This window comes from Hyaloscypha bicolor (genome assembly GCF_002865645.1).
Source record: "Hyaloscypha bicolor E unplaced genomic scaffold K444scaffold_56, whole genome shotgun sequence".
Taxonomy (NCBI): Eukaryota; Fungi; Ascomycota; class Leotiomycetes; order Helotiales; family Hyaloscyphaceae; genus Hyaloscypha; species Hyaloscypha bicolor.
This window is the reverse complement of record NW_020194558.1, coordinates 577,813-603,054: the sequence shown is the minus strand read 5'-3', so window position 1 is coordinate 603,054 and position 25,242 is coordinate 577,813. Positions and strand designations below refer to the sequence as shown.

Genomic DNA, 25,242 nt, shown 5'->3' with positions numbered 1-25,242 from the left:
AGGGTGAGACTGATTGATATCGAGCGTAGAGAAATAGAAGAGAGATCGACAGGCTCCTGTCCTGTTTCCGACCGGCTTCTCGTCCGAACTTTGTTATTCCTTAAATTTTCTCGCAATTTTCTCATTTAAGTTGTTTTGGTTGCTTTTGTCAAGTGGTTGTGGAGAGCAATGCCGAAGGTATTATTCACGACCGCCCTCCGGCACGACACAGCACCTCTCCATCCAGCGGCCGCACGTCCCAATTATTCACTTCGTGCAACAATAACACGTGTATCAATCTCAAGAGTTTGGAGTTCTAGCCCGTGAGTTTTGGGAATAGCAATGTGAATCCTGGGTGGACGAATCGGTTTGAGTATAGTGTTACGGCGAGTCGGACGGTGACGAGATTTTCGTTGTGAGTTTGTAGTTATGGGAAGGTTGGACCTGGAGATAGGGACTGGGACGAGGCTGATGATGGAAGCAGGATTGTGAATACGAGTGTGATTCTACCTGCTATGTCATGTTCGAGTACTTATCCTGCACAGAAATATTTCCCGAAGCAGGAGAAAGAGAGAGGCTGTTCGAGGAGTTCCAGTAATTCGAGTCAGTCATCGAGGAGTTTGAGAAGTCCGAAGAATGGCAGGCCGCACCTGAAGCCCCTGGACTCTGTATTGAATTGACTGATATTTCTAGACTAACGGAACGAGAAGGCCAAATCACATGACAAATCAAAGGAACAGCCGCGGATAGAAGACAAGCAAGATGGAAGAGACGATGAGGACACACCATGACCGAGGATAGGGGGTGAAGACGTTCGAGAGCACGAGTCGAGACCGAAAATACAGGATCGAGAAGACCGGCAGGATGAGAGGAATAACGTTAGATGGAAGGAGCGAGACCAGGATAGCAACACTCATGAAGAAAGCTATGCCAGACCACCGCGATTAGATGGCGAAGGAGAATATCGGCTGAGGGAACGACGGAGGAAGTCCAGGAAGGTCCAAGACCCTGAGTTTGCTGACCACATGGATTGAGGGTGGTGGTACAGGTTCCGAGGCAGAGGTTAGGATTCTAAGGGTCAGGCTGGGGCGGGTAATATCTCCAACCACACATTGCCGATTACTGAAGATCGGATGTACGACAAACTATGGGACATCCAAACGGGGAAGAGCTTCGAATCATGAAAGGTCTCTGGGACATCCTACCAGCGGGGAAAGATGAAATTCAGAAACGTCAGCGGTGGCGAAAGCAAGAGAACATGCACGAAGTTGAGAAGCTGAATTTCGGTGTTTTGGCAGCTTCCATCAGGTGTAGAGATGTCCACAAATACATATGGTGGTGCTCTTGTATCTCTCTTGCTTGCCTTTCCAACTTCCACATTCTCGCTTGATGTTCCTTCGCTCCTTCTCCTTTTGCTCCCTCCTCTTTTCTCACACCTCAACGCCCATGTGCTCTGTTGTGTCGAGTGGTTCAGTCGTTCGTTCCTTCCCGCCTTCCTGGATTCAAAGCGATCTCTTTTCTTCTTCTACCCTCTAGTCTTCCATCTCCAAACGCCAGCACCATCAGCATCTTCAACATTGAATTGCAACATCACTTTTTGGTAAGCTCCCATATTGCGATGGCCGCACAAGCAGACATGCTAATGAACATAGCAGGCTTGTTATCGATCTCTGATTGCTCGATTACGAAGTATCGTCAATACTGCAACCACATTATCTGCACGGCGATCCGTTCCGGCGCGTGCTTCTTGCTATGAACCAGCGGCAACCTATCAACCGCCCGAACAGTCAAGTGCAATCCCATCTTGACCTGCTAAGCCCCGAAGGATCACACGCAAAACCTGCTACTAGAGAGTACCTCCGCACAGGGGTTCCAGATCAATCCAGCACCTATAGACCCGATAATCACCGGGACTGGAGAGTCTTATTCGATATAGCCATAGCCAAGGAAGAGCTTCTTCAAAAAACTGCCGCAGGGTCCAATTGCCACACAGACGAGTGCATTCCACAGGAGGTCACCGCATCCAGTGCTCAGCCTTGGCATCCAGATTCCATCTCCGTCGCAGATCCTTCTCGACAGCTTCCTCTACCAAGCACAAGTCCTTCGATCAGAAGTCCGTTTGACAAAGATCAGATCTGGAGGCTGGAACACCCTTGGCTGTGCAAATATTCAAGCACATACCGCCGCGATCCACCTCTGGGGCCCAATTATCCGCCGTGCACATCCCACGACCCGAAGCTCACATACCTAAGGACTTATTATCACGCAAAGACAATCCAAATCCAACCATTGGAGCCCCACTCCTGTACAGAAGCATATTGCCTGCCCCCTCTACGCATTGGCGTCAACATCACCGACTTGATCAACTTACGCTTGGATAATTCGATTCTCACTTCGACGCTTAACTGACCATGGACGGACAGAGAGAGGGGGAGGACGAGCGACTTGGTATGCCCCACATCAATATCCCACTGCCTCTAATACAATATAATTAATATTCCCAGGAATTACTCACCAAAAGCGAAAGGAGATAGAATCAGAATTGACCAGATGCTTCTTGAAGAATCGCAAGTTATACGGCAATGCTGGATGGTTTATCGGCCTGCCTAGGACCAATACTTCCATCATTGCTATTTTCGCAAAGGAACTTCCTCAATACGCTGGATTGGATGTTAAAGGCCTATACGACATCTATCAGAAATCCCTAATCGCCGTGAAGAAGGAGTGGGAAAAGGAGGACATGAAGGAAGCAGCGGCTGGTGATATTGGACCACAGCGGTCAGCAGAATTTAGTAACCCTAAAGGTGCTACAAACGCCCCCAGTGCTGAAAAAATTGGGCCAATGGATCCGGAACAATCTGGGGAGAAAGCTTTCGGATCTGACGTCAAATACGTCAATAGCTTGGAGAGGGTGCTGGAGGCCGCTAACCCTTCTCCTGCTCCTGCACAGGATGCCTCCCCAGTGAAACCCTCAAAGGGGGAGAGAGAGGACTCTGTTCTGAAACCTGCTGAAAAAGGTACTGATCACCTGCCTCTCCTTGATTCGATGTTTGGTGCACTGGTGGAATATTCCAAACTGCACTGCTGACTCGAGAATGTCCCAGGAGGCGCACGTACTTTGGTTGTGGCACTCAAGGCTGTTGGCAGAGCGAAAACGGACGATACTCGGCGTGCCCTTGAAAAAAGAAAGTTTGATTCTCTTGGAGAGACGGGCGACGAAAAACAAGGGCCAGGCACGTCAACCAAGAAGCAGAAACGTATTATTAAGAAGAAAGGCATTGCGAGACCAGTCAAAAGAGGAAAGTGATTGTACAAGAAGTCATTCGTTCATTTGTAGATCGTTAGCAAGGTGTCTGTAGCTGGGGAAGACCTGAGAGGAGGTTACCAGCAAGGAATACACCATCATTGTTCGAGACGATCAAGTCTCAAACATTCCAAAATTCCTTTGACGAATGATTGCCTCGTGACTGGAAGACCACATTTCCAGTATCCCAAGTCAAAGTCGAAAATGTATCAATATGAAGCACATAAATTTAATATTTCAGAACTCCCGGGACATTTGAAGGCAGGCGGAGACTTTGGATGTACGAAAATGTGAAGGAATATTTGAATCCTCTGCTGCTGTATCGCAACATTAAACGGGGGGTTTGTGGGGAGCTGGGACCCTGCCCCCACCAAAGATCACAATATACTCACCTAAAGTGAGAAAATCTGGCTTTTACTCTTTGCATTTGCACCTGCTTATGCGACCCCAGGTATAGGTGGAAATGGGCCCGGGAGCTAAGCCCCTGCGCCATGTGAGACCGGCATGCAGGGGCACCCAAGGGGGGGAGGGGCACGTGCCGTATAACAGAGGGCTAAAAGGGAATTAAAAATTTAATTATATAAGCATTCTTTTAGCGCTATCTTAGAAAGGTTGTATATAATAGAGTTAACCTCTAGTTATATATAAAAATTACCTTAAGCAGATAATCCTGGTTTAGGATTACGCGAGCTGAATAGGGGGATCTGCAAGGGTCTGCAGGTGCACACTGCCTTTAAATCCATCAGTGCCAAGTTGTTTACACAGACTAGTGCTTACACCTTTATAAAAGGGACAGCAACCCTAACGCAGCGAGGCTTCAACTACATCTCACCTGGTGACACTAAAGTAAGCATGACAGACATCATCATCGTGGGTGGCGGCACCGCGGGCGTCGTGCTCGCCTCTCGACTCCACCAACGTAAACCAGAGCTGTCCATCCTCCTTATTGAAGCCGGGCCTGATGTTACTGGCCATCCTCATATCGCGACGCCTGCAGAGGCTGCATTCCTGCACTTCTCCGACCTCGACTGGAAGTACATGACGGCCCCCCAGAAACACTTGAATGGCGCTCCTCGATACAATTGCGCCGTCAAGGGCCTCTCTGGTGGCACTATCATTAACTCGGGCGGCTGGATCCGCGGAGATGCCCTCGACTACGACGAGTGGGCACGCGAAGTCAAGGACGAGCGGTGGAGCTACAATGGCCTCCTTCCTTACTTCAAGCGGTCCGAGAGGCACTTCGATGCGGATGGGGACCCTGCTCAGCACGGTTTTGACGGGCCTATTGTTACCGCTTCCGTCAGCTCATCTGGTCGCAAATTCCCACTGCGGGACACCATCTTCAAGCTCTGGTCTCACCTTGGACTCCAGCACGTCCCTGATGCAAACAACGGTCACCCTCAGGGCATCACCGACCTAGTCGAGAACTGGAAGGACGGAAGGCGACAGATTGCCAGTGACACATATCCCCTGTACGGGGTCAAGGTGCTTACCGATACTCTAGTGCGCCGCATCATCATCAACGGCGACAAAGTTGCTGTCGGTGTTGAATTGGCCAGTGGAGAGATGCACATGGTCAAGCAGGGAGGCCAAGTCGTCGTGTCCGCTGGTGCATATCGAACGCCACAGGTCTTGCAGCTTTCTGGCATTGGTGATCCAACCCATATTTCTCAGCACGGCATCACCACTACCGTAGACCTACCTCAAGTCGGAACCAATCTGCACGACCATCTGTTGCTGTACAGATACTGGAAGCTCCGGCATCCCGAGAAAGGTCTCGCCGTAGGATCACCACTCTTTGGCGGCCCCAACTTTGACAAAGGAGGACCAGTTGACTGGCTCGTCACAGCCCCGATCCCTATAGCACCACTCAAGGCAGCTCTAGAGAAAGACGAGGGCCAGGTGCCAGACGATCATCCACTCCTCAAGGGCCCACGAAGTCATCTGGAGATGATCCTTCTGTATGCCGTGTTTGGTGCTGAAGCCCAAGGGCTCCAGATCCCTATAAACGGAAACTCCATCATGACTTACTACATGGGTTGTCTGCCAACTTCACGAGGATCTATCACTCTCAGTTCGAATGACCCTTCGGCGCCTCCAGTTATTGATCCCAACTACTACGCCACGGAGACTGACAAGCACGTCATGCGCGAAGGCTTTCGCATGCACTCGCAGCTTATGCTCGACACGCCTGAAGGAAAGGAACTCGTCGCCGAGGAGTACACTCCTCCCGGCTTAGCGAGTGCCGGGTTGGATGCTTCGGATGAGCAGATCGACGAGCGTATCAAGTTTGGGGGGTCGACAGTGTTTCACCCCGGAGGCACAGCTGCTATGGGCAAGGTAGTTGATGGATCACTTAAGGTTTATGGAGTTAAAAATCTCAGGGTTGTGGACGCTAGTGTGGTAAGTAGTTACCTAGTATGTTTGATATGTCTTCCGGGTTAACTGACAAATATCGTAGATCCCCCAACCACTCGCTTCGCACTACCAAGTCATCGTCTATGCAATTGCCGAGCAAGCTGCTGACATCATCTTGAGTGAGGACTTCTGAATTATGGTGCCGACTTGAATTCAAGTCCTAGCAGGTAAGAGAACAGAGAAAAGCGACCGCAGTTACTCGAAAAAGGTGTCGAAGATGTCCTAAAGAGATAGATAGAGAGAGAGTATTTTGGGTCGTGTGCACACTATATACTAGCAGCCTTTCAAGGCATCTGATAGCTCAGCAGACAGAATCGGTATCCGATCATCCAATATTGCAAGTTCAAAAAGTCCAGGGACACACATTTTGCCAAGAATATTCCGGACTCATTGCGGTGCCCACACTTTTCAGATTAGCAACAATGGGTTTGCTACGTACACAAGGATCTGCCGGGGGGGACTTGCAAGTTGCGCTGCGCTGGTACGATCTACTCTGTCTATAAATCGATTGATACCCAACAAAACACCTTGGGAACTTGAGTTTTGACCTCTGTTTTCTTAGGGGGTTCGTTTTGTGTCAATCGAATTAACTATCTTCTGCCTTCGCGCCCCTTACCTATTCTTTATCACAATCTATCTATATAGCCTTATATAGGATTTCCCTTATACGATTAAAACGCAACCCGGGTCACAGACCGTCTATCTTGCGCCAGTGCATCTAGTTATTAGTTTACATACTAGGCCGTTTTACCGGTAGCTTATCGGATTACTCCCACTTCGCCTGTCTCCATTCTGACCTACTTGTTCCTGTTCGTAGCTGTTCAGCCCTCGGTTACACGAGGAGGAAAGCAAGGTGCATTTGGTAGCTGAAGCCTCCGACGTCATTTGGGCCTTGCCTTGTTCCCCACCAAGCGAAGTCGCATTCACGCTTCCTCAACCCTCTTCCTCCGTCTTAATCACTTATTTGTTATGCAATCTAACTTTGTTTCTCGTTCATATACAACCCGGCGTTCCCCAAGTATTTGGTCAGTGTCAATTCACTATTTGAACCGTTTTCGGAAGTACTGGAGAAGCATCAAGCCGCAGAAGATCTTGACCAACCGTCACGTGCATCAACCGGCTAGAGATGATTGGTAGCCCTCAGCCCCCTCGAATGCCCTTTTCTTCGCTCGAATCTGCCTAGTGGCAAGGACCGCACCTTGATGAAATGTAGAGTGTTTCCTCCCTCTCCAGCATCCACCGTCAGACAATTACACAGCGAAAACACAATCGCACTCTGGCCGTAAGAGTCGTTCTCCGGTTGCGTAGCTATTAGCTGGGGGTTGCGAGAGCATGGCACAACCAATACCTCCGAATTGGAATCCGAACTACGGTGTCGATCCAAGAAATCTCGACCTTAATCATGGGACACTTCAGCTGCCTCAAACGGAGTCCTGGAATGAAGTTCGTTCCCATAGTATTGGACATGAACTCGATCATAGTCTCCAGTACTCGACTGATGTGAATGCATTGCACGTCGAATTTTCACATGCAGCTCTGGCCGTGCCGGACTTGGAAATGCAAGGCCAGGATGAGAGCTCGTCAAGTCACGCTCATGATACTCCGCGGCCTCTCTACGATATGAGGATCATGGATCTCGGCCGTGCAGCCTGTACGTTGGAAATTGTCTGAAATATTAGTGGTTCTGTTGCAGATGCTGACGAACCCCATAGTTCACGAAAACAGCGTCCCCGGAGTTCCCAAGCCAGCCGTCTACGCAGAGACAGAACATCATTTATCTCAAGGGAGTTGTGGGGTGCTCAATTCCACGGTTCGTTGGCTCGATCCCTCTATGCAACCCTCTCCAGACAGTGGGTGCGCATTTGTCGGCCCCGTGCCAACTTATCCGCTCCTGGGAATGGACTCCACAGCCAGAGGATTGGAATGGGGCCTTCTGGCAAGCTCTACATTAAATGACTCTTCGACTCAACCCGCGAAAAGCAATATACCCATTGGCTCGGAGCAGAACGCTCCCAAGAAGCGTGCTTTGAAAAATGTCACTTTTCGAAAATACAAACATCGAAGCCGTCGAACACCACAGCGTTCACCATCTCACATCGGCGCTTCGCTGGGGCAAAGGGCCAGATTGGGAGTGAGTCCGCTTGATAGTGGAATACCCTCACAAAATGGAACTGTTAATGATGGTTCAGCTGAACCTGCGGTTACGGACTCACATCACGACGAGCAACAGCATGCACTAACGCTGCTCAAAAATTCATTCCGGCCTTCTTCGTTATTTTCCGCACAGAAGTTTGCGGATCTCATAGTCCAGATAGAGCAACTCGTGATTGACAATGAGAAGTATGTTGATCCAGCAACACCTACAGCGGGCACCACTCTCACAAGTACTGTCTCCTCCACCCGTGACTCGTACTCCAACTCAGGAGTTATGGATTCGGGGTGCACAACCGATGATACGTCCGTGTCATCCACTCCTTTCCCGGAAGTTGACGATGCACAAGAATCTTCCCCCTCTGAAGCACCAGTTGAAAGAAAGCATTGCCACTGCAGCAAATGTGGTGTTAGGCCATTATTCTACTGCACCAAAAAGAACTGTGGTTATTCTACTCATATCTGCACAGACTGGAAGAGGCATGAAGAAGGAGAAAAGCACTGGCCTCAAGAACGCTTTATGTGCCTAGAATGTCCCAGAACCCTACCCCCAATGGATATCAGCGGCAGTCCCTTATGCGAGTTCTGTAATAGTCCATTCGGATTTGGAGAAGTACCTAGGGCTCATTATCTCAGATGTGCATCCGCGAGGCAAGATGGCACAACTTTTAGCAGGAAGGACCATCTCATCCCACATCTTCGAGAAGAGCACGGATTGACCTTCACAAATCTCCACATCATTACGTGGAGGTACTCTATCGATAGCAGATGGCCGAGGCAGTGTGGATTCTGTGAGACACAATTCACAACTTGGGACGAAAGAATGAGGCACATTGCAGAGCACTTTGAGGAAGGGAAAGACATGGCTGATTGGAAGTGGCCCTCGGCGCGGCCAAAGGACTACCATCCACAAGGTCCACGTAATCAACCAAAAGATGATGATAGCGACCCCGGAAACGATTTTGACGGGGGCAGTGGCGGTTCAAGACGTAAAAATCCAGCTGGAAAGAGGAATGGAATATCCGGCGATTCCCAAGCCTCAGGTGGTCATGCTCGAGGTGGCGCTCAGTCCTCCCCATCCCAGGCTTATGGGAACTCGAATCAAGCTCAAGGGGTAGAGAACTCTGTGAAAGACAGACAGCAAGATGTCGCAGATCCTTCCAGTCAGCCAAAGTCCAGTGTTGCATTGGAAATGTATCTCAGTGATCCATTTTATCCCATTGGCAGTGGTCCAGATTGGCTTCCTTCAGGAACATCATATAACCAGCCGCCAGGACACGTTTCCCAATTCACATTCAAAAATAGCGAAAATAGAGTCAAGGTTTTGAGATCCCTGTTGGGCGATTTCCTATGGCCGAGGCAAATAAATGAATTGCATTATCCGAAGTCGCGAATGTCGTTGACGAGGAAGCAGGCGCCTTGTCGAGATGGAAAGTCAGCTATTAGACCTCTCGGGGGGTGTAGCATTGAAGCTTTAAGGTTAACAATCGACGGCGTGAACAGCAACACTCCACAATGCCATGAAATAACCTCTCAAGAAGGTGGATTCCACTATGCTCTCGATTTTCCGGCTTGCGGTGCAACGTTTTTCACGAAGAATGATTGGACGCGCCATGCCAGTTCACCACACCTCGAGCAAGAGTTTATCATCCCGTGGTGGGATGTGAGCATTACGCCTTCTTCCTCAGACTCTCTCTCCGATGCTGCGGGAGACAGAGCTCAGACCCAGACTCCCAAAAAGCGGCAACAGGCTTCAGAGTCTCCACATTTCGATGCACTTATCCGTCCAAGAAAGGTCCGAATGCTACGAGACCCTCGATATATGGCTGAGGCTCGAGAAAGGGGTGCTTGCTTTTTATGCAAGCGGAGAAAGGAAGTGGTACGGCCTCCCTGCAAATTCCTGTATTTTCCAGCCGCAGTTTGAGCTAACATTAAAATAGTGCATCGACGGAGATCATCCCGATGGCCCTTGCCGTCCATGCTTGGAACGGGCGGACCAAGGTACTTCTATAACTGGCCTAGTTCGTCCTCTTTGCTGGCAACCAAATATTGGTAGTGCTGAATTGTTCCGCCGAGGTACTTCTCCCGTTCAGTAGCTGTAAATGCAACAGAGCTGATGATCACTCCTAGGTCCGACAATCGATTTCGCAGTCTCGCTGCGGGGGAACTTGGAGGATGAAGTTCCTGGGAAGCAAGCAATTTGGAAACACTTTGCTATTCGCAGAATTGGAAAGGAGCCATCAAAATTAATTGACCTGTCGCAAAACTGGACGTCAAATGTGTTGAGGGTCAAACTTGATCGATATCTGCCAAAGAACACAGATAAGCAACACTACTCTTGGTTTGATGAAGGTGCGGAGCAGCAGTATTGCACACCCGCATACGGCATTGAGAATCTGGCACCTACCACCTGCGTAATTGAGAGATTTCTTTCGCAGAATTCTGAAGAGTATCTCGAGGCACACTTGCAAAATGCAGCCGAGATAACACGGAAGACGTTTCATACTGCTCAAGAATACAAGGTTAGTTAACCCACAAGACAGGGGCGTCGCGCGGCATCGCTAATTAGTATTTAACAGCATCTCCCTCTCGTTGAACGTGCTTTGAAGGTTTGGGTCGGGTGCCGTTTCATCGAGGAACCATGGAATATTGTTAGTAAGGATACGCTCGGGATGTCCCTACATCCGAATCAAAACTGCCCCTATCACGATAGGATTCCCGTACCGCCAATTGTGGATTTACAGATCGACCTCATTGTTATCAATGAAATACTGCAGCCAGAAATAAAGAAGGTCCTCAAGACACTAAAGACGATATTGGAATCAAACGATCCTTGGAGTAACTGGTTTGAGATTTACCTAGCGTATTTCATTCTGCTACATAATGTTGAGATGACCATGGCCCACGATGCGTGGTTCGTCAAGCGATACAACCTGAAGGTTAGTCCCCAAGTTATTTAAAGGTGTAATGATTAGGCTGACTCGCGATAAAAATTTAGAGCAAGTATTCAAACAAGAATCTGGTCGATACAATCATGCAAGGCGCGACAACTCTCCTCACTTGCTTTCATTACGCTCACCAAGGCTACGCTCCGTTCTCGAATCCGGAATTAGAGCACATGCAGCAGTGGACAGAGGAAGAGAAAGCACACGTTCGAGATGTTCGTCTGATGGTGCAGCAGATTAGAGGCTGTGTGCAAGACCCCGCGCAAGAATTTTTTTGGATTTCCCAACTTTACAGGCCTGATTGGAGGCCTGTGGTGTTTTGATTTTCTAATGTAATGCTGCGAGATACTATGATATGAACAGTATAGCGCGTATGGAGTATGGAGTTGACTTGGGAAGTATTGTTACTACTATTACCAATTTGAATGCATTTGCATTGAATTTACACCACAAGACCTAAAATCTTGTGCGACCCCAACGCTTTTTTCAGCTTTCTTGAAATGCGTGTCTGCCGTTTTAGTCCTGCAGCATGCCAAAGTAGCCCGCAACGTGCCGTAAACTATAAACAGGCACGTCGAGGCTTGAGGCAGGAATTCCAAGTGAGGCACGATGACGATGTGGAGGGCCTGACCGAACGTGGGGAGCGCTTCGCCCAGGGAGCCAACTTTAGGGTTACTCCTCGCTCGACCCTTTCTAAGGTATGCTCCGAATGTCGGCTAATCCTGCGTATTTCCACCAATAGGGGGCTATTGCAAGCCCCATTTCACGTGATGAAAGCTGTGCCTCATCATCGCATCTTTTTATCCGGCAATTCCTTCCTTATCTCTCTCACCTTCTCCTTCACAACTCGCGGCATCTTTCCTTTCCTATCTCGTCTCTCCACTCTCTTTCAAGGCCATTCATTGCACATTATCTAACGAATAATCAAAATGACCTCCACATTCCGCCCTTTCCCTTCTCTCCCTCTCGAGCTCCGGCTCAAAATCTGGTCGTATCTCCTCCCGGCCCCGAGAATTGTGGACGTCATCGCCATCTCCACAGAATCAAATGAGCGGCAACAACTTTCTAATTCCAATCCGGCAGTTCCATCTCCAGCCATCCCAAAGCGGGCGCGGAGATTCGTCGACGATTTACAATCCCCTCGTCAAGATGTACCTGTATTGATGCATGTGAGCCGTGAGGCGAGGAGCTTGGTGTTGAAGAAGTGGAGAGTGGTGGGTGGGGTGAAAGTTTTGGGGGAGATGGAGATGAGGAGGGCGGGGTATCAGAGGTTTGAAGATGGGCCTGACTGGGAGGAGAGGGGAATTGTGCAGGGGTGTGGGTGGCAACTTATGGAGGAAGGGAAGAGCGATGAGCGGGAGAGTGTCTTTTACTTCCATCCAGAATCAACGAGAGCCACTCCAGTGTTGTTTAATCCTGACATCGATGTCCTGTTTCTGGCGGATCCGCCGTCGACGAGGAAAGTGTCGAGTCTCTCTGTTCTGGTTAGGTGGTTGGAGAGAGATGTGGTTGAGAGTGCGAGGAATTTGGCGCTTCCGTATTATAGCTGGAGGAAAGATTACACGTTTGGGAATCTTGGGGCTTTGAAGCAGTTCAAAAGTTTGGAAAGGCTTTGGGTTTGCTTTGTTGGGGATGAGGGGAAGAAGTCCGCGGGCTGTAGGTGTTGGGGGTAGAAACCCTTTCCTATTACGGCTGTTTCATGAGATTTTCTTAAGTTAATGTCCTCTCCCGAAACAATCTCAATCGAGCAATTGCTGACTCTCCCCCGTTACCTAGGGTTGGCAGCGGTGGATAGAGTGGAAGTGGACGAAGAGGCTGAGGGGGAAAAATATTTGTTCGAGGTTAGGGAACAGATCAGGGGTGATGTTGTCATGGAGAGGGCGTTGGTGGGGTGGAACAGGCCGATTGTGAGTGTTGTAAAAGATAGAGGGGTTGTGTTGCAGGAATTGAGGGATGGGCTTGAGGGGTATGCTCCTGTTGGGAAGCATGAGTGTTTGTCTGATTGCGAATGTATGTGGACACCTGAGAGAGTCGCAAAGTAGTGGTCCATTTGTAGTGGGACTCAAATTTGCTCTTGCTTGTTCATAGCATACTTTGTGACATTCACGACTTGGCCTGGAAGAAAGGTATTAAAATTTCTAGAGAACATCTGCCCTCACCTTTTATTAATCTTCACTCCTCTTTCCTTCCCACACTAACTCTATAAAGAAACTCGAACAGCAAATTAGACCAGCAGCGGCATCAAAAGCTTACCAAAATATTTTACCTACACACAGTCCACTACAACTGTGGCCACAATCGTACCATCGAACTCGAGAATTGTGGCGGTACTGGCCACCGCAGAATAGATGCAGGCGCCCCGGTCACTTTGTACAGGAAAAGCCACAGGGTCCGTAGGACGATTTCAGAGAATGCAGGGTTGTATATCGACTTGGACGGAGGGATGATTGGAGACGGGTTAATAGGGATAGGTATCGGAGATGGGGCTGGTATTACTCAGATATAGGGGAAGCGTAATATATAGATCCTTTCATTAAAATATCTTGAGCTGAGACTCTGGTGCGGCCATCTCGCCAACGTTGGTGTTAAGCCACTCAGCCACAGGCTGGCTATTGGCTTCTGCTTGTGGTCGATGCTCACCTACGAGCAACAATCCATGGTCGGAGACGACTAATGGCGCAATGGATTGTCCGGATGAACTATCCCATTCGGCTGCGGACTATATTTCGCATTCGGCTGGCGCTGGATGCTGGTTTACCAACCCAAAGCCTTCGACGGAAACGACTGAAAGGGCAACAGAAGGTTCGGATACAAGATCCCACTCAGCGGTGGAAGACTTGGTGGAGAAAGGTGACGTAGATTCCTGAAGCAAATTGGTTAGTTTCATATGTTGGGAGGGAGAGCACTCGAGTTGAATCGAGGGAACCTGCCAAGAAGGTTGTTGGCTAGAGGTCTGATGCTATGTATTGGTCGCGAATGTTGCGAGGCTTAGGATCAAGTGAGGACACGCTTGGTTGTTGTTGGTTGTGAAAGATCTGTCGTGGGGAAAGTTGTTTTTGGAAGAAAGGTCGGAGTTGGAGGGAAAAGGGCACTATATATATAGACGTCTAGAGGCAAATTTACAACAAGGTCTTAGCACCCGCCGCATTTCTCCCCGCCAAAGGCGAATGCCTTGGCCACGGCCAATATCGCGTCACCTTGGCACAATTTAAGCAAATGTAAATTTGCTGATACATTTCCTAGTGATTTGGGGAGAAAGTGAGAGAGCCTTGACCCAAGGGTCTTTATAAGCACGAGTATTGCTTTTCTAGAGATTACCTCTCATACAAACACACAATTATCCCTTTAATGCAAAGGCAAATCGTGTTTTCGAGGAACAACAAACTTGCAAAAGCCTAATGTCCAAGTAAATCAGGTAAATAGCTAATAAACCGGTAGTATGGGGTCTATGACAAAGACAATAATACTGAATGGCCTTTACACACAGTTTGCGATTCTTAGTATGGAAAACAGCTTCACGTGGAGGAAATCAAACAGTGTATTAAGTTCTATGGCTGAGAATTATAACTTGTATCGAGGTATAGAGTTTGATAATGTGACTATGTAATAAGCGGTGCCACAGTAAAGCGGGAACAAGAACGATCAGCCTTTGCAACCAGCTTTACTCTGCACATGATACTTCAGCCTTGATTTATGGCCGAAAGTCTCACCACAGACCTCGCATTGGAATTCCTTGATTTTAAGGTGTTGGACGTTTACATGCCTATCTCGTTCCCATCTCCAGAAAAATCCACGGTTACATTGACCGCAGACGTATTGCTTCTCCCGATCGTGCGAGTTACGGACGTGGACATTGACATGAGCCTTCGACTTGTAAGACTTCTCACAATCTGGCTTCGGGCATCGAAATGGCCGCTCTTCTCTGTGACTGTTCCTGAAGTGCCGATCTCGATCCTTCTCACATGAGAATGCGTGCATGCAGAGATGACAATCTAGGCTCAGGATGGCTTCGATTTCATTTCGAGTATTGAAACTCATGGGCTCATTCTGTGTCTTCACTGAGCTCACCATCTCGGTTTCACCGCCTGTTTTTACACAACAATCAAGTTCTGCAGACTGCGACATGTATGTGTCCCAGCTTTCCATGTCCATTCCCCCAAAATTAACGAACTCTTCGTGAGATCCGAGATCTGTGAAATCCCAGCTGCCGACGTCCATGGACCATTCTATATTCGGCTCCATCGAAGGATCGAAGCCCAAAAATTGGTTAGAGGTGCTTGGATTATGAGTCATATCGATGAGTAGGGAGTTTCCTAGGAGAGAGGAAGTTGTTGGGTTGGTTCTAAGCTGCTGAGTTTCACTTGGAAGGAAGCCCTTGCTTTATTTCCTATAGTTGAGTATTGTTCTCTTACTCAAAGCACTTAAATAGTGAAAGTGAGAGACTATAAAGGAAGTACTTCCAGAGACTTAAATTTAAGTAATCTTCTCTTTGTGTATTTGTTTTAGCTAGAATTACAATCTACTATCTAATAAAGGCCATGATAAGCCTTTGTTCTAAGAAATAAAAGAAAGTGCTTTCGTAAACAAATCTATTGTTTTCAAGAACAAAAGGGCTGTTGTGAACCCCCTAATTTTGGTGTAACGACGACCGCTACTTTTGCCACCGAGAAACGAGGATTGAGAGCCGACCTCTAGTTTTAATGTATCGAACAAAAGTTAAGGTAGTGATGTCATAAATTGGCTGCCGTTAAATTTAGGATTACCAGGGCAGTGCCGAGGATTGTACAGACGCACAGTTTTTTCATTTTTTCATTTTTTCAAAGTTCGTATATTAATTATGAGCAATAGTTGGCTTTTACAGTTAGTGACAGTTTCATGCAGTGATATGAGGAAAAGAGTATACAGTTTGGATTTATTAATTTTGTGTTGATCTACAATCCGTGTTCGCAATTTGCAGGAAGCCCCAAAAAGGGAAAGCAAGGATGATATTGAGGCATAGTTCTCGTCTTTGGCAGACTAGATTTTTCGACAGCCTCTAATAAGTGCGTCAAAAGTAATTTGTTACAAGCTTCTAATTTTCGTGGCGACGATGAAATCTGAGATCTTACCGTGGTCCTTTTTCATGTGTCTGCCGCAATTGAGTTCGACGAAGAATGAACGCTTACACTCCAGGCATATGTGTTCTCCATACCGTAGTGTATTTCCATTATATGGGCCCTGAGTTCTGACTCCAACCTGAACGCCTCAATACAACCTTCCACTGCACAATGATGAGGAGTATGCCCACCATTGAGGTGTTGATGTAAGTTTCCGCGGTAAGAGAAAGCCCGCTTACACACATGACACTCAAATTTTCCTTTGATGACTCTGGGTTCGGGATAAACTTGGGAGGTTTCTTCACCTTCTCGTCCGACTTCCGTTTCCGATTCGTTTTCGGCTCCCTCTAAGTCGTCAAGATCCAGCTGCTTGAAGCCCACTTGGAATAACCTATCCATAATTTCCCGGGGGCTCGAAGGCGGCACTTGACTTTCTTCTTCTAGCCAGCCCTCAAATACTAATTGGAGGTTGAGGTGCGCTTGAGACTGAATCTGCGTTTGAGTTTGGACATTTTCCAGTGCAGACTGGTAGGGAGATGGCGGTGCCTGGTCGTCACTGTCAATGTCATTGAGAAACATACTTGGACCTTTTCCAGAGCCTGCTACAATCGGCATTGGGGTTTCCAGGTCGATGTATTCCTGGCTCGTTTCGAAATTGTATTTCCCTGGTAATGGCAGAGGAGGCAAGGGTGCTGTTTCCTCCCCGCCCATATCCAGATCCCCAAGGGATTCGAGGTTCATTTCCATTCTGAAATTGGATATCTCCATCGTCGTTGAGGTATCATCGGTGATCTCGCCAGATTTGGATATAGCTGGCTGGCAGGGGGTCTTCCGTCGTAGATGTCTCTTGAGTTCTGATTTGGCGAAGAAGGCATAACCACACTTCCCGCATATGTGGTTCCTTTTGCGTCTATGGACGCTGCGAATATGCACATTTAGAACATCTTTGGTGGTGAAGCGGTTCACACACTCCGGACAGCGATGTTTCTTGGCTTTAATGCCCCTTTTGCCGGCAGAGGCAGCGAACTGTGGCGGAATCAGAGCTTGCTTGGTTGTCGGGGAAGTCATGCTCTCCTTGTCCATTCCGGAATCTTTTTTTAAGTCTATTGGAAGATCAGATATCATAAATTGGCCAGCGTTGGGTAGAGCGGCCATGATTCTGTTGACGTTCGAGGCGTCGGATATCATAGACTGGTCCACGTTGAGTAGACTGTAAATACTGATTCTGTTGATGTTGATAGTAGCAGACATCTTAGCTCGGTCTAGGTTGTGTGGATTTTCCATATTGATTCTGTGGATGCTCATGGAAGTTTTGTAAAAATCTGGACAGCCGTTAATTTACTTAGCGGATAGGATAAACCTTAGCTTTTATGTTTCCCAAGCAGGTTCTGTTCGCCTGGTGTCCTCGTTTGGAAACAGTCAACGCTGCCCACTGAACAATTGGTAATTGAAATCTGAGAAATATACCAGATGTCTTGGAACATAGCCAAGAATAATAAAGGCATGTATAAAAGGCTTTGTGCGATTGTGTCTCGCCCAGGCTCCAAAACCACACTCTCTCTCCAAGGACCATAACAAATGGCTTTATTACAGACAATTCCAACAAAACACTCCTTCAGCAAAGCCACTGTACCTGCAAATAAAAGTACCGGTGAGCAAGCTTAAAGCTTGCGGGCAGCATTTCAATATACCACTTCAGAGAGGGGTGTTCTAGAGCACCGAGGGACCTCCACGTGACACTGCTCTCTTCCACTTCCTCCACAAAAAGGATCATTACATATGACCACATCTCCTTCACTTACCTGATATACCCCCATAGCGATGTTTGCTAATATTTAGAGGCATCGACCGCTATTGGAGCTGTGCGGAACATCAAGGCTTTGCTTTTACTCACTTGTTTAGTCGCGCGCAGGTGAAGAGTAGATTTTATCAATATAGAGTAAAATCATAGTTGTTTGTCAGGCGAATCACGGCTTTGAGGTTAAAGTTCACAATCTAGCACAAAGTTTATTTGGGAAATGGAAAGTATTCTTAACAAAGCTTGGTTTATTCTCTGGTTCCTGCAGCCCACGAAAGGAAGGAGGTACGATACTGGCCGGGACCTAAGTTCGTTAGTACTCAAGTAACCTCTTTTGGAGCACAAGGAGTCTTGAGGTTTTGATGAGAATAGTAAGCACTGTGAAAAAAGAAGCCTCTGCCACATCTTGCGCAATTCCATCTGATCTCATGTTGGTGAACCCCGCGAAAGTGTTCACTGAGTGCCCCCTTCGTCTTGTAAGACTTCCCACACTTTGGGTTCGGGCACCGGAATGGCCGCTCATCGTTTTGGTGCTCGAGGTGTTCTTGAACTTCTTCTTGGTTACTCAGATGACAAGCAGAAGGGATAGCAGTTGGTAGAGGAGCGAAGGGGGATTTTGCGGGCTTGCAAGGCATCTTGCGCTGCTTATGGATTTTGAAATCAGCATGCCAGAAGAAACCCTTTCCGCAAATTCCGCAGGTGAATCTCATTTCCCGCACGTGGACGCCTCGAATGTGTTCAGCGAGATATTTCTTGGTCTTGTACCTCTTTCCACATTGTGGACAAGGAAATGGTCGCTCCCGGGCTTCTTGTTCTGCATACCGTTCAGCTTCCACAGCGGAAAGATAATGGTCCCAACTTTCTGGATCCATAATTTCAATGGGATCGAACAGCCTCCGTTTAGGGCCATTCTAAGACGGGAATGAATATAATTCTGGTCGCCGCTCTTCTGCTCCCTGCGTTTCCCTTCTGGTATCTGCTCCTTCAGTTTCTGCCCCAGCTCCTCGTTCCAGAGAAGTGTCGAGTTGCGGATGAGATTCAATCTCACTCAAGGGGAAGCCACTCATGTTTTCATCCGGATATGTGTCTTGGATTATGTCCGTAATAGGTTCCGTGGCGGGCAATCTATCCATACCGCTATATCCTCCTGTGTCTTGGTTGCTTTGAGACATAACATCTAAAAGGTATGTTGCTTCGGAGTATACTGGGGGGAGCGTAAAGCCTTGGTCCATCTCTAAAGCTTCGGTCAGCTCCAATGGAGAATAATTTTCATATCCCATAAAGCTGTCGGCGGTTAACAGAGTTTCCATGCTGAAATTCGTGTATGTGCATTTCAAGGAAGTCATTTACTGCCTTCATTTCCCCTGCAAAGAACCCCAACCTATATTTCACCAATTTACCCTGTTCTCGCATCAAAGATTCAATGTCTCATTTTCGAGTTTCGAGGTAGAGAGGAGTATCTCAGCAATATAGAACAATAAGTGAATGGAGGAACAAAGGTATGCATAACTCTTTGCTCGCTCGTATATGGGGTAGCCTGCAACAAGTTTTTTTTTACAAGGGATATAAGAAAGACAAGGAAATTCGGACAAGGGATATCTTGAACAATGCCCATTGTTATTCTGCCTCTATTCGGCATCGGTAGCCGAACCTACGCAAGGGGCTCGCTTAACCTATACTACCTCTGCCACCAAAGAGACTGTTTTATTCCTGCAGCCCCTGAATACCCATATATTCTATGTTAATTCCCTCTCTAGTTTGTTCAGTTCTAGTCTAGAGACTCGTATCGCGGTCACTTCAACATGAGTCGAGGATGAGTAGCCTGAGCACACGTTGAGTAACCGCGTACCTTGGAAGAGATCTGATTTATGCGCAGTGTGCAGCGCATGGGAAATGGCACTAAAAGAAGTAACAAAAATGTGGTGGTTAGGTGGAAAGGAAGGAGTGTTATTATTAGCGTCTCATTAAGTGAAACTTCAATTAAACACTCTGCCAAACAAAGTCCACTTCCACTGTATCAGTTGCATCAGTGGCAATAAACACCTTCTGTTGAACTGACCCGGCTGGTATAGCCGCAGCATAGAAGGTGTTGCTTGCACCGTACGCCAATGAGCCATCAATACTCTGCTGGATATCAGTTTCCACATTTTCAAAACGTGATCAGAAATCTTGAAGATAATGCTTACTGAGAAGATACCTGCTGTGTTTCCTGCTGCACATGAGAATGCACCTGCGATGATGTCACATGGCCCTTTGCTACTTGTGAGCGTGAATCCTGATCCTGCACATATTCAGTTCGGGTTTACTCGGTGATTAGTAAGGAGGAACCGGGTAAACAGAGACATACCGGAAGTTGCTGCTGTGTATGTCGCACATGTTCCAGTCGTGTACCATGTGCCAGCGCTAATCAGACACCCTTTATTGGCGCCACCAGTATATGCTTGCAAAAACCCCTTTCCTAGATAAGGCGTTCCTGTCGAGGTCGACGTAGCTCCGCTGCTGGTGGACGTGGATGTGGGAGCGGGCAAGTATTTCGGCACATAGCTGATACCTGTGGCTGCGCAGTTTGACATGCTCCCATCTGGGGAAGTCGGGACAAATTCCCCGGTTTGCACGCTGCCGAGCACGTTATAGTGATACCAGATCTCATCGAGTTGGCCGCCGCTGCACGAGATCGTGGCGGGGAAGCCGTGCGCAGCCGTTAATGCGTCCTGGATCTGGGCAAAGGTGTAGGTAACTGTGGTCGAGGGGACAATTCCCGCATTTGCGAGCGTCTGAAGTATGTCAACTACTGAAAATGTGTGGAAAGATCTCGACGTACCGCATAACTATCTAATCCCTTGAAAAGAGAGACTGCGATCTCGAAAAAATCAACTACTTCTTCTTGGCCAGTATAGCCGTTGTAGCAACTGGGATTCAATGTGCTGATACAAGTTCCGTGCTTGTCCCACTCGTGTTCCCAGAAACTCTCGTCACTTCCCTGGTAGTCTTTCCAATAAATGTTCATGTACGTCAGCAGATTCGCTTTGCCGTATGACTGGAGAATTGCCGTGATGTTAGTGTATTCACGTGAAGCATCACAGTTGGCATCATAAGTGCCATCGCAGTGATCTGGCCAGAGACCGTGGATGGTCCAGGAGTTATTTGGTCCTTGAAGTTGGCATTAGCCCGAGATCCTCTTCTTTCAAATATGTGAGAAAATTTTGAAATTTTGAAGATTTCACATACCAGTACTAGGAGCAGTATCCCAGAACTGTGTCAACAGGAGCTGTCCACCTGGCGCATTAAAACAGCACAGGTCTTCCAACACGGTCGTATTATGACAGCTCAGGCTTGGATTCAAACAGGTTTTCGGTCCAGTGGGAAATGTTGGTGTGCTGGTCGGAGCGCTAGATGTGCTTGTGATGGAAACTGAAGTGCTGGACGAATCACTAGAGGAAACAATCGAAGTTACCAGTATATTTGAAAGTGAGGACGTCGCGGTTGCAATACAGCTACACGCACTGCTCACTCGACTTGCAACATTGCCTGTGCAAGCTGCAACAGCAAATAATGGGATTGCGCTGGCTGCTGTTACGGGGCCGGATGTGAAGGTCCCACAAAAGGACACCGCTGCTTCGAGGCCGTCGGATGCGCGCAGAGCTCGAAGGCAGTTGTCTGAATTACAACTGGCTGCCACCTCAAATGCAAGTAAAAGCAGAGGCAAAAAGAGGAAATAATAACGGGACAACATATTGAGAGCGCGAGCAGGAGACTTGAACAGGCTGGATGATCTACAACAACGACGTATGGAAATACTTTATATCCCACCCCTTGGTCCCGGCCCATACTTTTTGAGCGGCCAGTAGAGAATTGCTGCAGGAACAATCTCAATGGCGCGCCAATGAAGGCTCGATGTGTGCATGGGGTACTACCATTGGCGGTAATTCGATCACAGCTCTTGCCAAGCTTCCACGGCAAGAATTCCTCAGCGAAAGGGGAAGGTGGGCTCAAGCGCATTATAGGCGAGGGCCGCTAAATAGGGGGGCTCGATGGGAGTACAGTAAGCAGGTGCTTGGCAGCCCCTGCGAAATCTGCCAATAGCATCGCTTAGCCTGGACACGCCTAACACGTGATTCTGGAGCACACCGTGCGCAAGAGCCGAGCCGCAAGAAACACTTCTTGCACTCGGAAAGAGCGGGTATTCAGAGGTATCTTTAACTGTAGCTTTTTGAATTAAGTTCAGTACAGTTGAGAAGAAGTATATCTTCACAAATATTGCATTCTGGATCTCGGATAGTGCCGAAGTTACTCGCTAACCTGGCCACTAGCAAACCGCGGAATAAATTTTAGAGTCATCTCGTGGCTCGTGGTCCCACCGCTTCTTTCAGTCATAATTGATGAGTCAATGAGATGACTGGATCGATGTTGCCAAAGCTAAGCCTCGCCTCCGCATGCGAAGCCCACGATTACCGATTCATATAAATCGAGATGTTTCTCGAATTGAGAATGGAAGAGTTGAGGGAACTACATGTCGGACTCACGAGAGCCGGCTCCCACCAATGTCCCAGAATGGCGCAGAAATGCGATAACGTCAGGCAATTCCTCGTCAACAAGGCAATTCGCGAAAAGACCGAAAGTCACGGCGAGATCGAAAGACCATCGCTTTATCCGAGAGAACCCGAGTGAGGTTCGGGAAAGATATTCTTGGGAACAGCCAACAGGGCCGACTCCAGAGATATCCCTCAAGTCTCTAGGTCCTGATATTGTATGTACATTCCTGAGTGTGTTCCTTCTCATGGAGATATCTTACCGGAGAAATTGAAAATTTTTACAGAAAAACTGTGAGAGTTTTGCTCGGTGGAGTTTCTTAACGAAGTAACGCTGATTCCTTTGTGCAGTGGTTCCTCATATCCTCCTTCATCCCCAAACAAACTCTCTTGTCAATCTGCCAGACATCCCCAGCGCTTCACGCTCAGGTTATATCAGTACTCTATCACACTATTGACCTTAGCGCCCATGCCCCTCCCGATGACAACACCGTCTCCTTCAGGGATCGTCGCAGAACATACGAAAGACAGTACATGTTTACGCATCAAATCTTGCTCAATCCAGGGTATGGTCAGTATGTCCGCTCTTTGAAGTGGACTCTAGGAGTCGAACGTGAACAGATCTGGTCTATGGCATGCTATGATCGTAGGTATTGGACAGCTCCCCCCTCGCAAGCCAACAGAGTAGTCTGGAGGAGTTCTGAGACTGTTGGAAAACTGTTTGAGTGTTTGACTCAAGTAGTTAACCTGGATATTGAATGGGCGAATAGAATTGGTGGGATAATAGTAGTACCAGAGGGCGAGGGTCTCTTTCCTGCAGTCCAAAAGGTCAATTTGGTAAGTTTAGTCACATTTCTTACCCAAAATTGCCTTGGTTACGAGATTGATATTTGGAATTTAGGGCAGTACCCCAAATGCATCTGCTATTCTCTCCGGCGCAAACAACATGCCCCTTTCAATTTTAAAACTGGGACCCTACGCTGTCACACGCCCAGATTTCTCAGGTCTCACACGGAATGCCACTTCCTCAAGCAGCAGCTCAACAAAACAAAAGCCTAAGAAATATCCCGACATACTGCACCCATGTTTCCTACTGCGATGCAAAGGCCTACACACCCTCTCCGTCACAATCCAGCACCTTGACACCAACTCCGAAGTTCGAGACTTCTACACTTCACTCGCTACCTTCCTGCTCACCATCCGTCCCCGCTCTTTCATCTTTAATCTCGTAGGCATGAATGGCCGGCCGCTTCCTCAACCGATGTCTGCACACCTGCGACATAAGGGAGATACATGTCCTCGCTGTCATGTAGCAGTGGCTGCTGCTCCTGATGGCAGTCCAGTCCATATCTCTGGGCTTACAGCGGCAAATGTATTTCCGGATAACGTTCAACATTTTTTGCTCCCCTTGTTGGAACAGGGCTGGGATGGTTTGCAGAAGATTGAGATTAGAGGCGTCATGAAGAGGTTGCTTGTGGACGTGAGGAAAGAGTTAAGTGGAAGCGGGGTGGCACTTGCTGGGGATGGATGGGAGGAGGAATGGAACTCCGATGAAAATGCGATGACTTGAGTATGGACGCGGCACGACCCATACCAAACCTCCCCCCGTAGTTGCCTGGGCGGCTTGTTAATTCAATACGACATTGTAGTGTCCTTAATCTAAAGACAGCCGTGCATTCTTCTATAAAGCAACTAGCCATTATACTAATTCCGGGAGTTCTAAAGCTTATCTCTACTAATACTGGGACCTTAATAGGCTAGGGGCACGCAGTCGCGCGCCAAAGGCGCGTGACTGCGTACGAAGACAACGGCATAAAGTGACGGGAATACAGGACATGCGCGCAAGTTCAGGGCTCTCAGGGTACTATAAACGCAATTTCTACCACAATTAACCACTAAAGCCACCTATATCTCCAGGCCTCTGCCCTAAAAGCGTACCGTAAGCAATTGGCAAGATTGTGGAAAATCTTCAAAGGTTATAGCGTTGCTGGCGGGGCAACTATAGCGCTCGGGCGTTATAGGGGAAGCTTTTATAGGGCTATTTAGCGAATTTGCCCCTGTAAACACAGGGGGCCGATCTTGAAAGGTGGGGTACCCCTTGTAAGTGTCTCACAGCCTTAAATTAGGGGGGTAAGTCCTAGAGTTATAGGGCTTTATAGCGGGTATAAGCCTTTCAATCACAGGTATTAGTGCCTTCGCAGTCCTGAACCTGTCCGTACGCCCTGTATTCCCGTCACTTTATGCTGTTGTCTATATACAAAGCGCATTCACGTGCGAAGCGCATTTATATTTAGAGAATATTTGTATACGGAGCGAATTTATATATAAAGTGTATTTATTTACATACGGAGCGCATTTACATGCTCTTGCCTAAATAATATGCTTCTTAAGCAATTATAACGGGTAAGGGAGGGATGTGTTTCTTACCTGCCTTTTATATATATACCGGGGGCTAAAGAATAACTAAATAAAATTAGAAATAAAAAAGCCTTATATTATAATAAAATTAGAAAAATTAGCTTGCTAAGCACGGGAAAAGGGGGCTAAAAGAGGATGAAATTCTTAATTATATAAGTACTTTTCTAGAACCTGCCCTAAACAGGTACTTATTTATATATATCTTAAAGAGAGTTCAGATTAAAAATTACTACTTTGGGCAGAGACCCCTGTTTTGGGAATTCTATATAAGCAGAACAGGTGGGTATATAGGAATTAATAGAAGTATACTAATATAATATATATAAGTATTAATATTCTTTTTATATTTTTAAAGGAGAGTTATATACTAGAAGTATTTATAACTAATATGCAACAGTCCTCCCTAAACCCTAGCTATAGAGTGCTCCCCCATAGTGTAATGGGGATATAAAACAAGTAGTAATATATAGAGTAGAATGGGCTTCCATAGCGTGGGATCACAGCGTACGAGAACTGGAATTAGGGAGTGAAGGTTGGTTTTTAAGAACTAAGAAGGAAAGAGGGGTAATATATAAGCGGGTTGCGGACTGCGGACGTCCGGAGG

The 25,242-nt window shown here is 47.6% G+C and overlaps 9 protein-coding genes across 9 annotated transcripts; 6 read left to right on the top strand and 3 right to left on the bottom strand.

The window, feature by feature from the left end:
• Positions 1–2,390: 2,390 nt before the first annotated feature.
• Positions 2,391–3,286, top strand: K444DRAFT_662341 (uncharacterized protein; the record flags this gene model as incomplete). Its single annotated transcript, XM_024886698.1, has 3 exons — positions 2,391–2,427; positions 2,484–2,996; positions 3,084–3,286. 3 exons carry the CDS (start codon positions 2,391–2,393, stop codon positions 3,284–3,286), a joined length of 753 nt encoding a protein of 250 aa, XP_024738093.1.
• An 849-nt stretch (positions 3,287–4,135) lies between these two features.
• Positions 4,136–5,834, top strand: K444DRAFT_628271 (GMC oxidoreductase; the record flags this gene model as incomplete). Its single annotated transcript, XM_024882897.1, has 2 exons — positions 4,136–5,686; positions 5,745–5,834. 2 exons carry the CDS (start codon positions 4,136–4,138, stop codon positions 5,832–5,834), a joined length of 1,641 nt encoding a protein of 546 aa, XP_024738092.1.
• Positions 5,835–6,936: 1,102 nt separating this feature from the next.
• K444DRAFT_365299 (uncharacterized protein) lies at positions 6,937–10,208 on the top strand. Its single transcript, XM_024872221.1, has 3 exons — positions 6,937–7,352; positions 7,414–9,731; positions 9,793–10,208. Exons 1-3 carry the CDS (start codon positions 7,034–7,036, stop codon positions 9,946–9,948), a joined length of 2,793 nt encoding a protein of 930 aa, XP_024738091.1. The 5' UTR covers positions 6,937–7,033; the 3' UTR covers positions 9,949–10,208.
• Positions 10,209–10,827: 619 nt separating this feature from the next.
• K444DRAFT_365296 (uncharacterized protein) lies at positions 10,828–11,282 on the top strand. The gene has a single exon (XM_024872220.1). The coding sequence runs from the start codon at positions 10,887–10,889 to the stop codon at positions 11,118–11,120; it is 234 nt and encodes a 77-aa protein (XP_024738090.1). The 5' UTR covers positions 10,828–10,886; the 3' UTR covers positions 11,121–11,282.
• Positions 11,283–11,638: 356 nt separating this feature from the next.
• K444DRAFT_611454 (uncharacterized protein) lies at positions 11,639–12,951 on the top strand. Its single transcript, XM_024879943.1, has 2 exons — positions 11,639–12,466; positions 12,574–12,951. The coding sequence occupies exons 1-2, from the start codon at positions 11,727–11,729 to the stop codon at positions 12,590–12,592; spliced, it is 759 nt and encodes a 252-aa protein (XP_024738089.1). The 5' UTR covers positions 11,639–11,726; the 3' UTR covers positions 12,593–12,951.
• Positions 12,952–14,439: 1,488 nt separating this feature from the next.
• Positions 14,440–15,090, bottom strand: K444DRAFT_628268 (uncharacterized protein; the record flags this gene model as incomplete). Its single annotated transcript, XM_024882896.1, has 1 exon — positions 14,440–15,090. One exon carries the CDS (start codon positions 15,088–15,090, stop codon positions 14,440–14,442), a length of 651 nt encoding a protein of 216 aa, XP_024738088.1.
• An 827-nt stretch (positions 15,091–15,917) lies between these two features.
• Positions 15,918–17,177, bottom strand: K444DRAFT_719251 (uncharacterized protein; the record flags this gene model as incomplete). The annotated part of the gene is made up of 1 exon (XM_024888451.1): positions 15,918–17,177. One exon carries the CDS (start codon positions 17,175–17,177, stop codon positions 15,918–15,920), a length of 1,260 nt encoding a protein of 419 aa, XP_024738087.1.
• Positions 17,178–19,695: 2,518 nt separating this feature from the next.
• K444DRAFT_472900 (ribonuclease M) lies at positions 19,696–21,043 on the bottom strand (the record flags this gene model as incomplete). Its single annotated transcript, XM_024872897.1, has 5 exons — positions 19,696–19,815; positions 19,878–19,972; positions 20,039–20,465; positions 20,513–20,841; positions 20,920–21,043. Coding segments are annotated over 5 exons (1,095 nt in total), but the record flags the coding sequence as incomplete, so codon positions are not given.
• Positions 21,044–22,201: 1,158 nt separating this feature from the next.
• Positions 22,202–23,894, top strand: K444DRAFT_662338 (uncharacterized protein; the record flags this gene model as incomplete). Its single annotated transcript, XM_024886697.1, has 3 exons — positions 22,202–22,438; positions 22,572–23,057; positions 23,122–23,894. 3 exons carry the CDS (start codon positions 22,202–22,204, stop codon positions 23,788–23,790), a joined length of 1,392 nt encoding a protein of 463 aa, XP_024738085.1. The 3' UTR covers positions 23,791–23,894.
• Positions 23,895–25,242: the final 1,348 nt, after the last annotated feature.

Bases quoted from the DNA above. Each gene is read 5' to 3' on its own strand.
- K444DRAFT_365299 (XM_024872221.1), top strand. From the start codon at position 7,034: ATGGCACAACCAATACCTCCGAATTGGAATCCGAACTACGGTGTCGAT. The intron at 7,353-7,413 runs GTACGTTGGAAA...CGAACCCCATAG, and splicing joins GGATCTCGGCCGTGCAGCCT to TTCACGAAAACAGCGTCCCC. The intron at 9,732-9,792 runs GTACGGCCTCCC...ACATTAAAATAG, and splicing joins GCAAGCGGAGAAAGGAAGTG to TGCATCGACGGAGATCATCC.
- K444DRAFT_365296 (XM_024872220.1), top strand. From the start codon at position 10,887: ATGCAAGGCGCGACAACTCTCCTCACTTGCTTTCATTACGCTCACCAA.
- K444DRAFT_611454 (XM_024879943.1), top strand. From the start codon at position 11,727: ATGACCTCCACATTCCGCCCTTTCCCTTCTCTCCCTCTCGAGCTCCGG.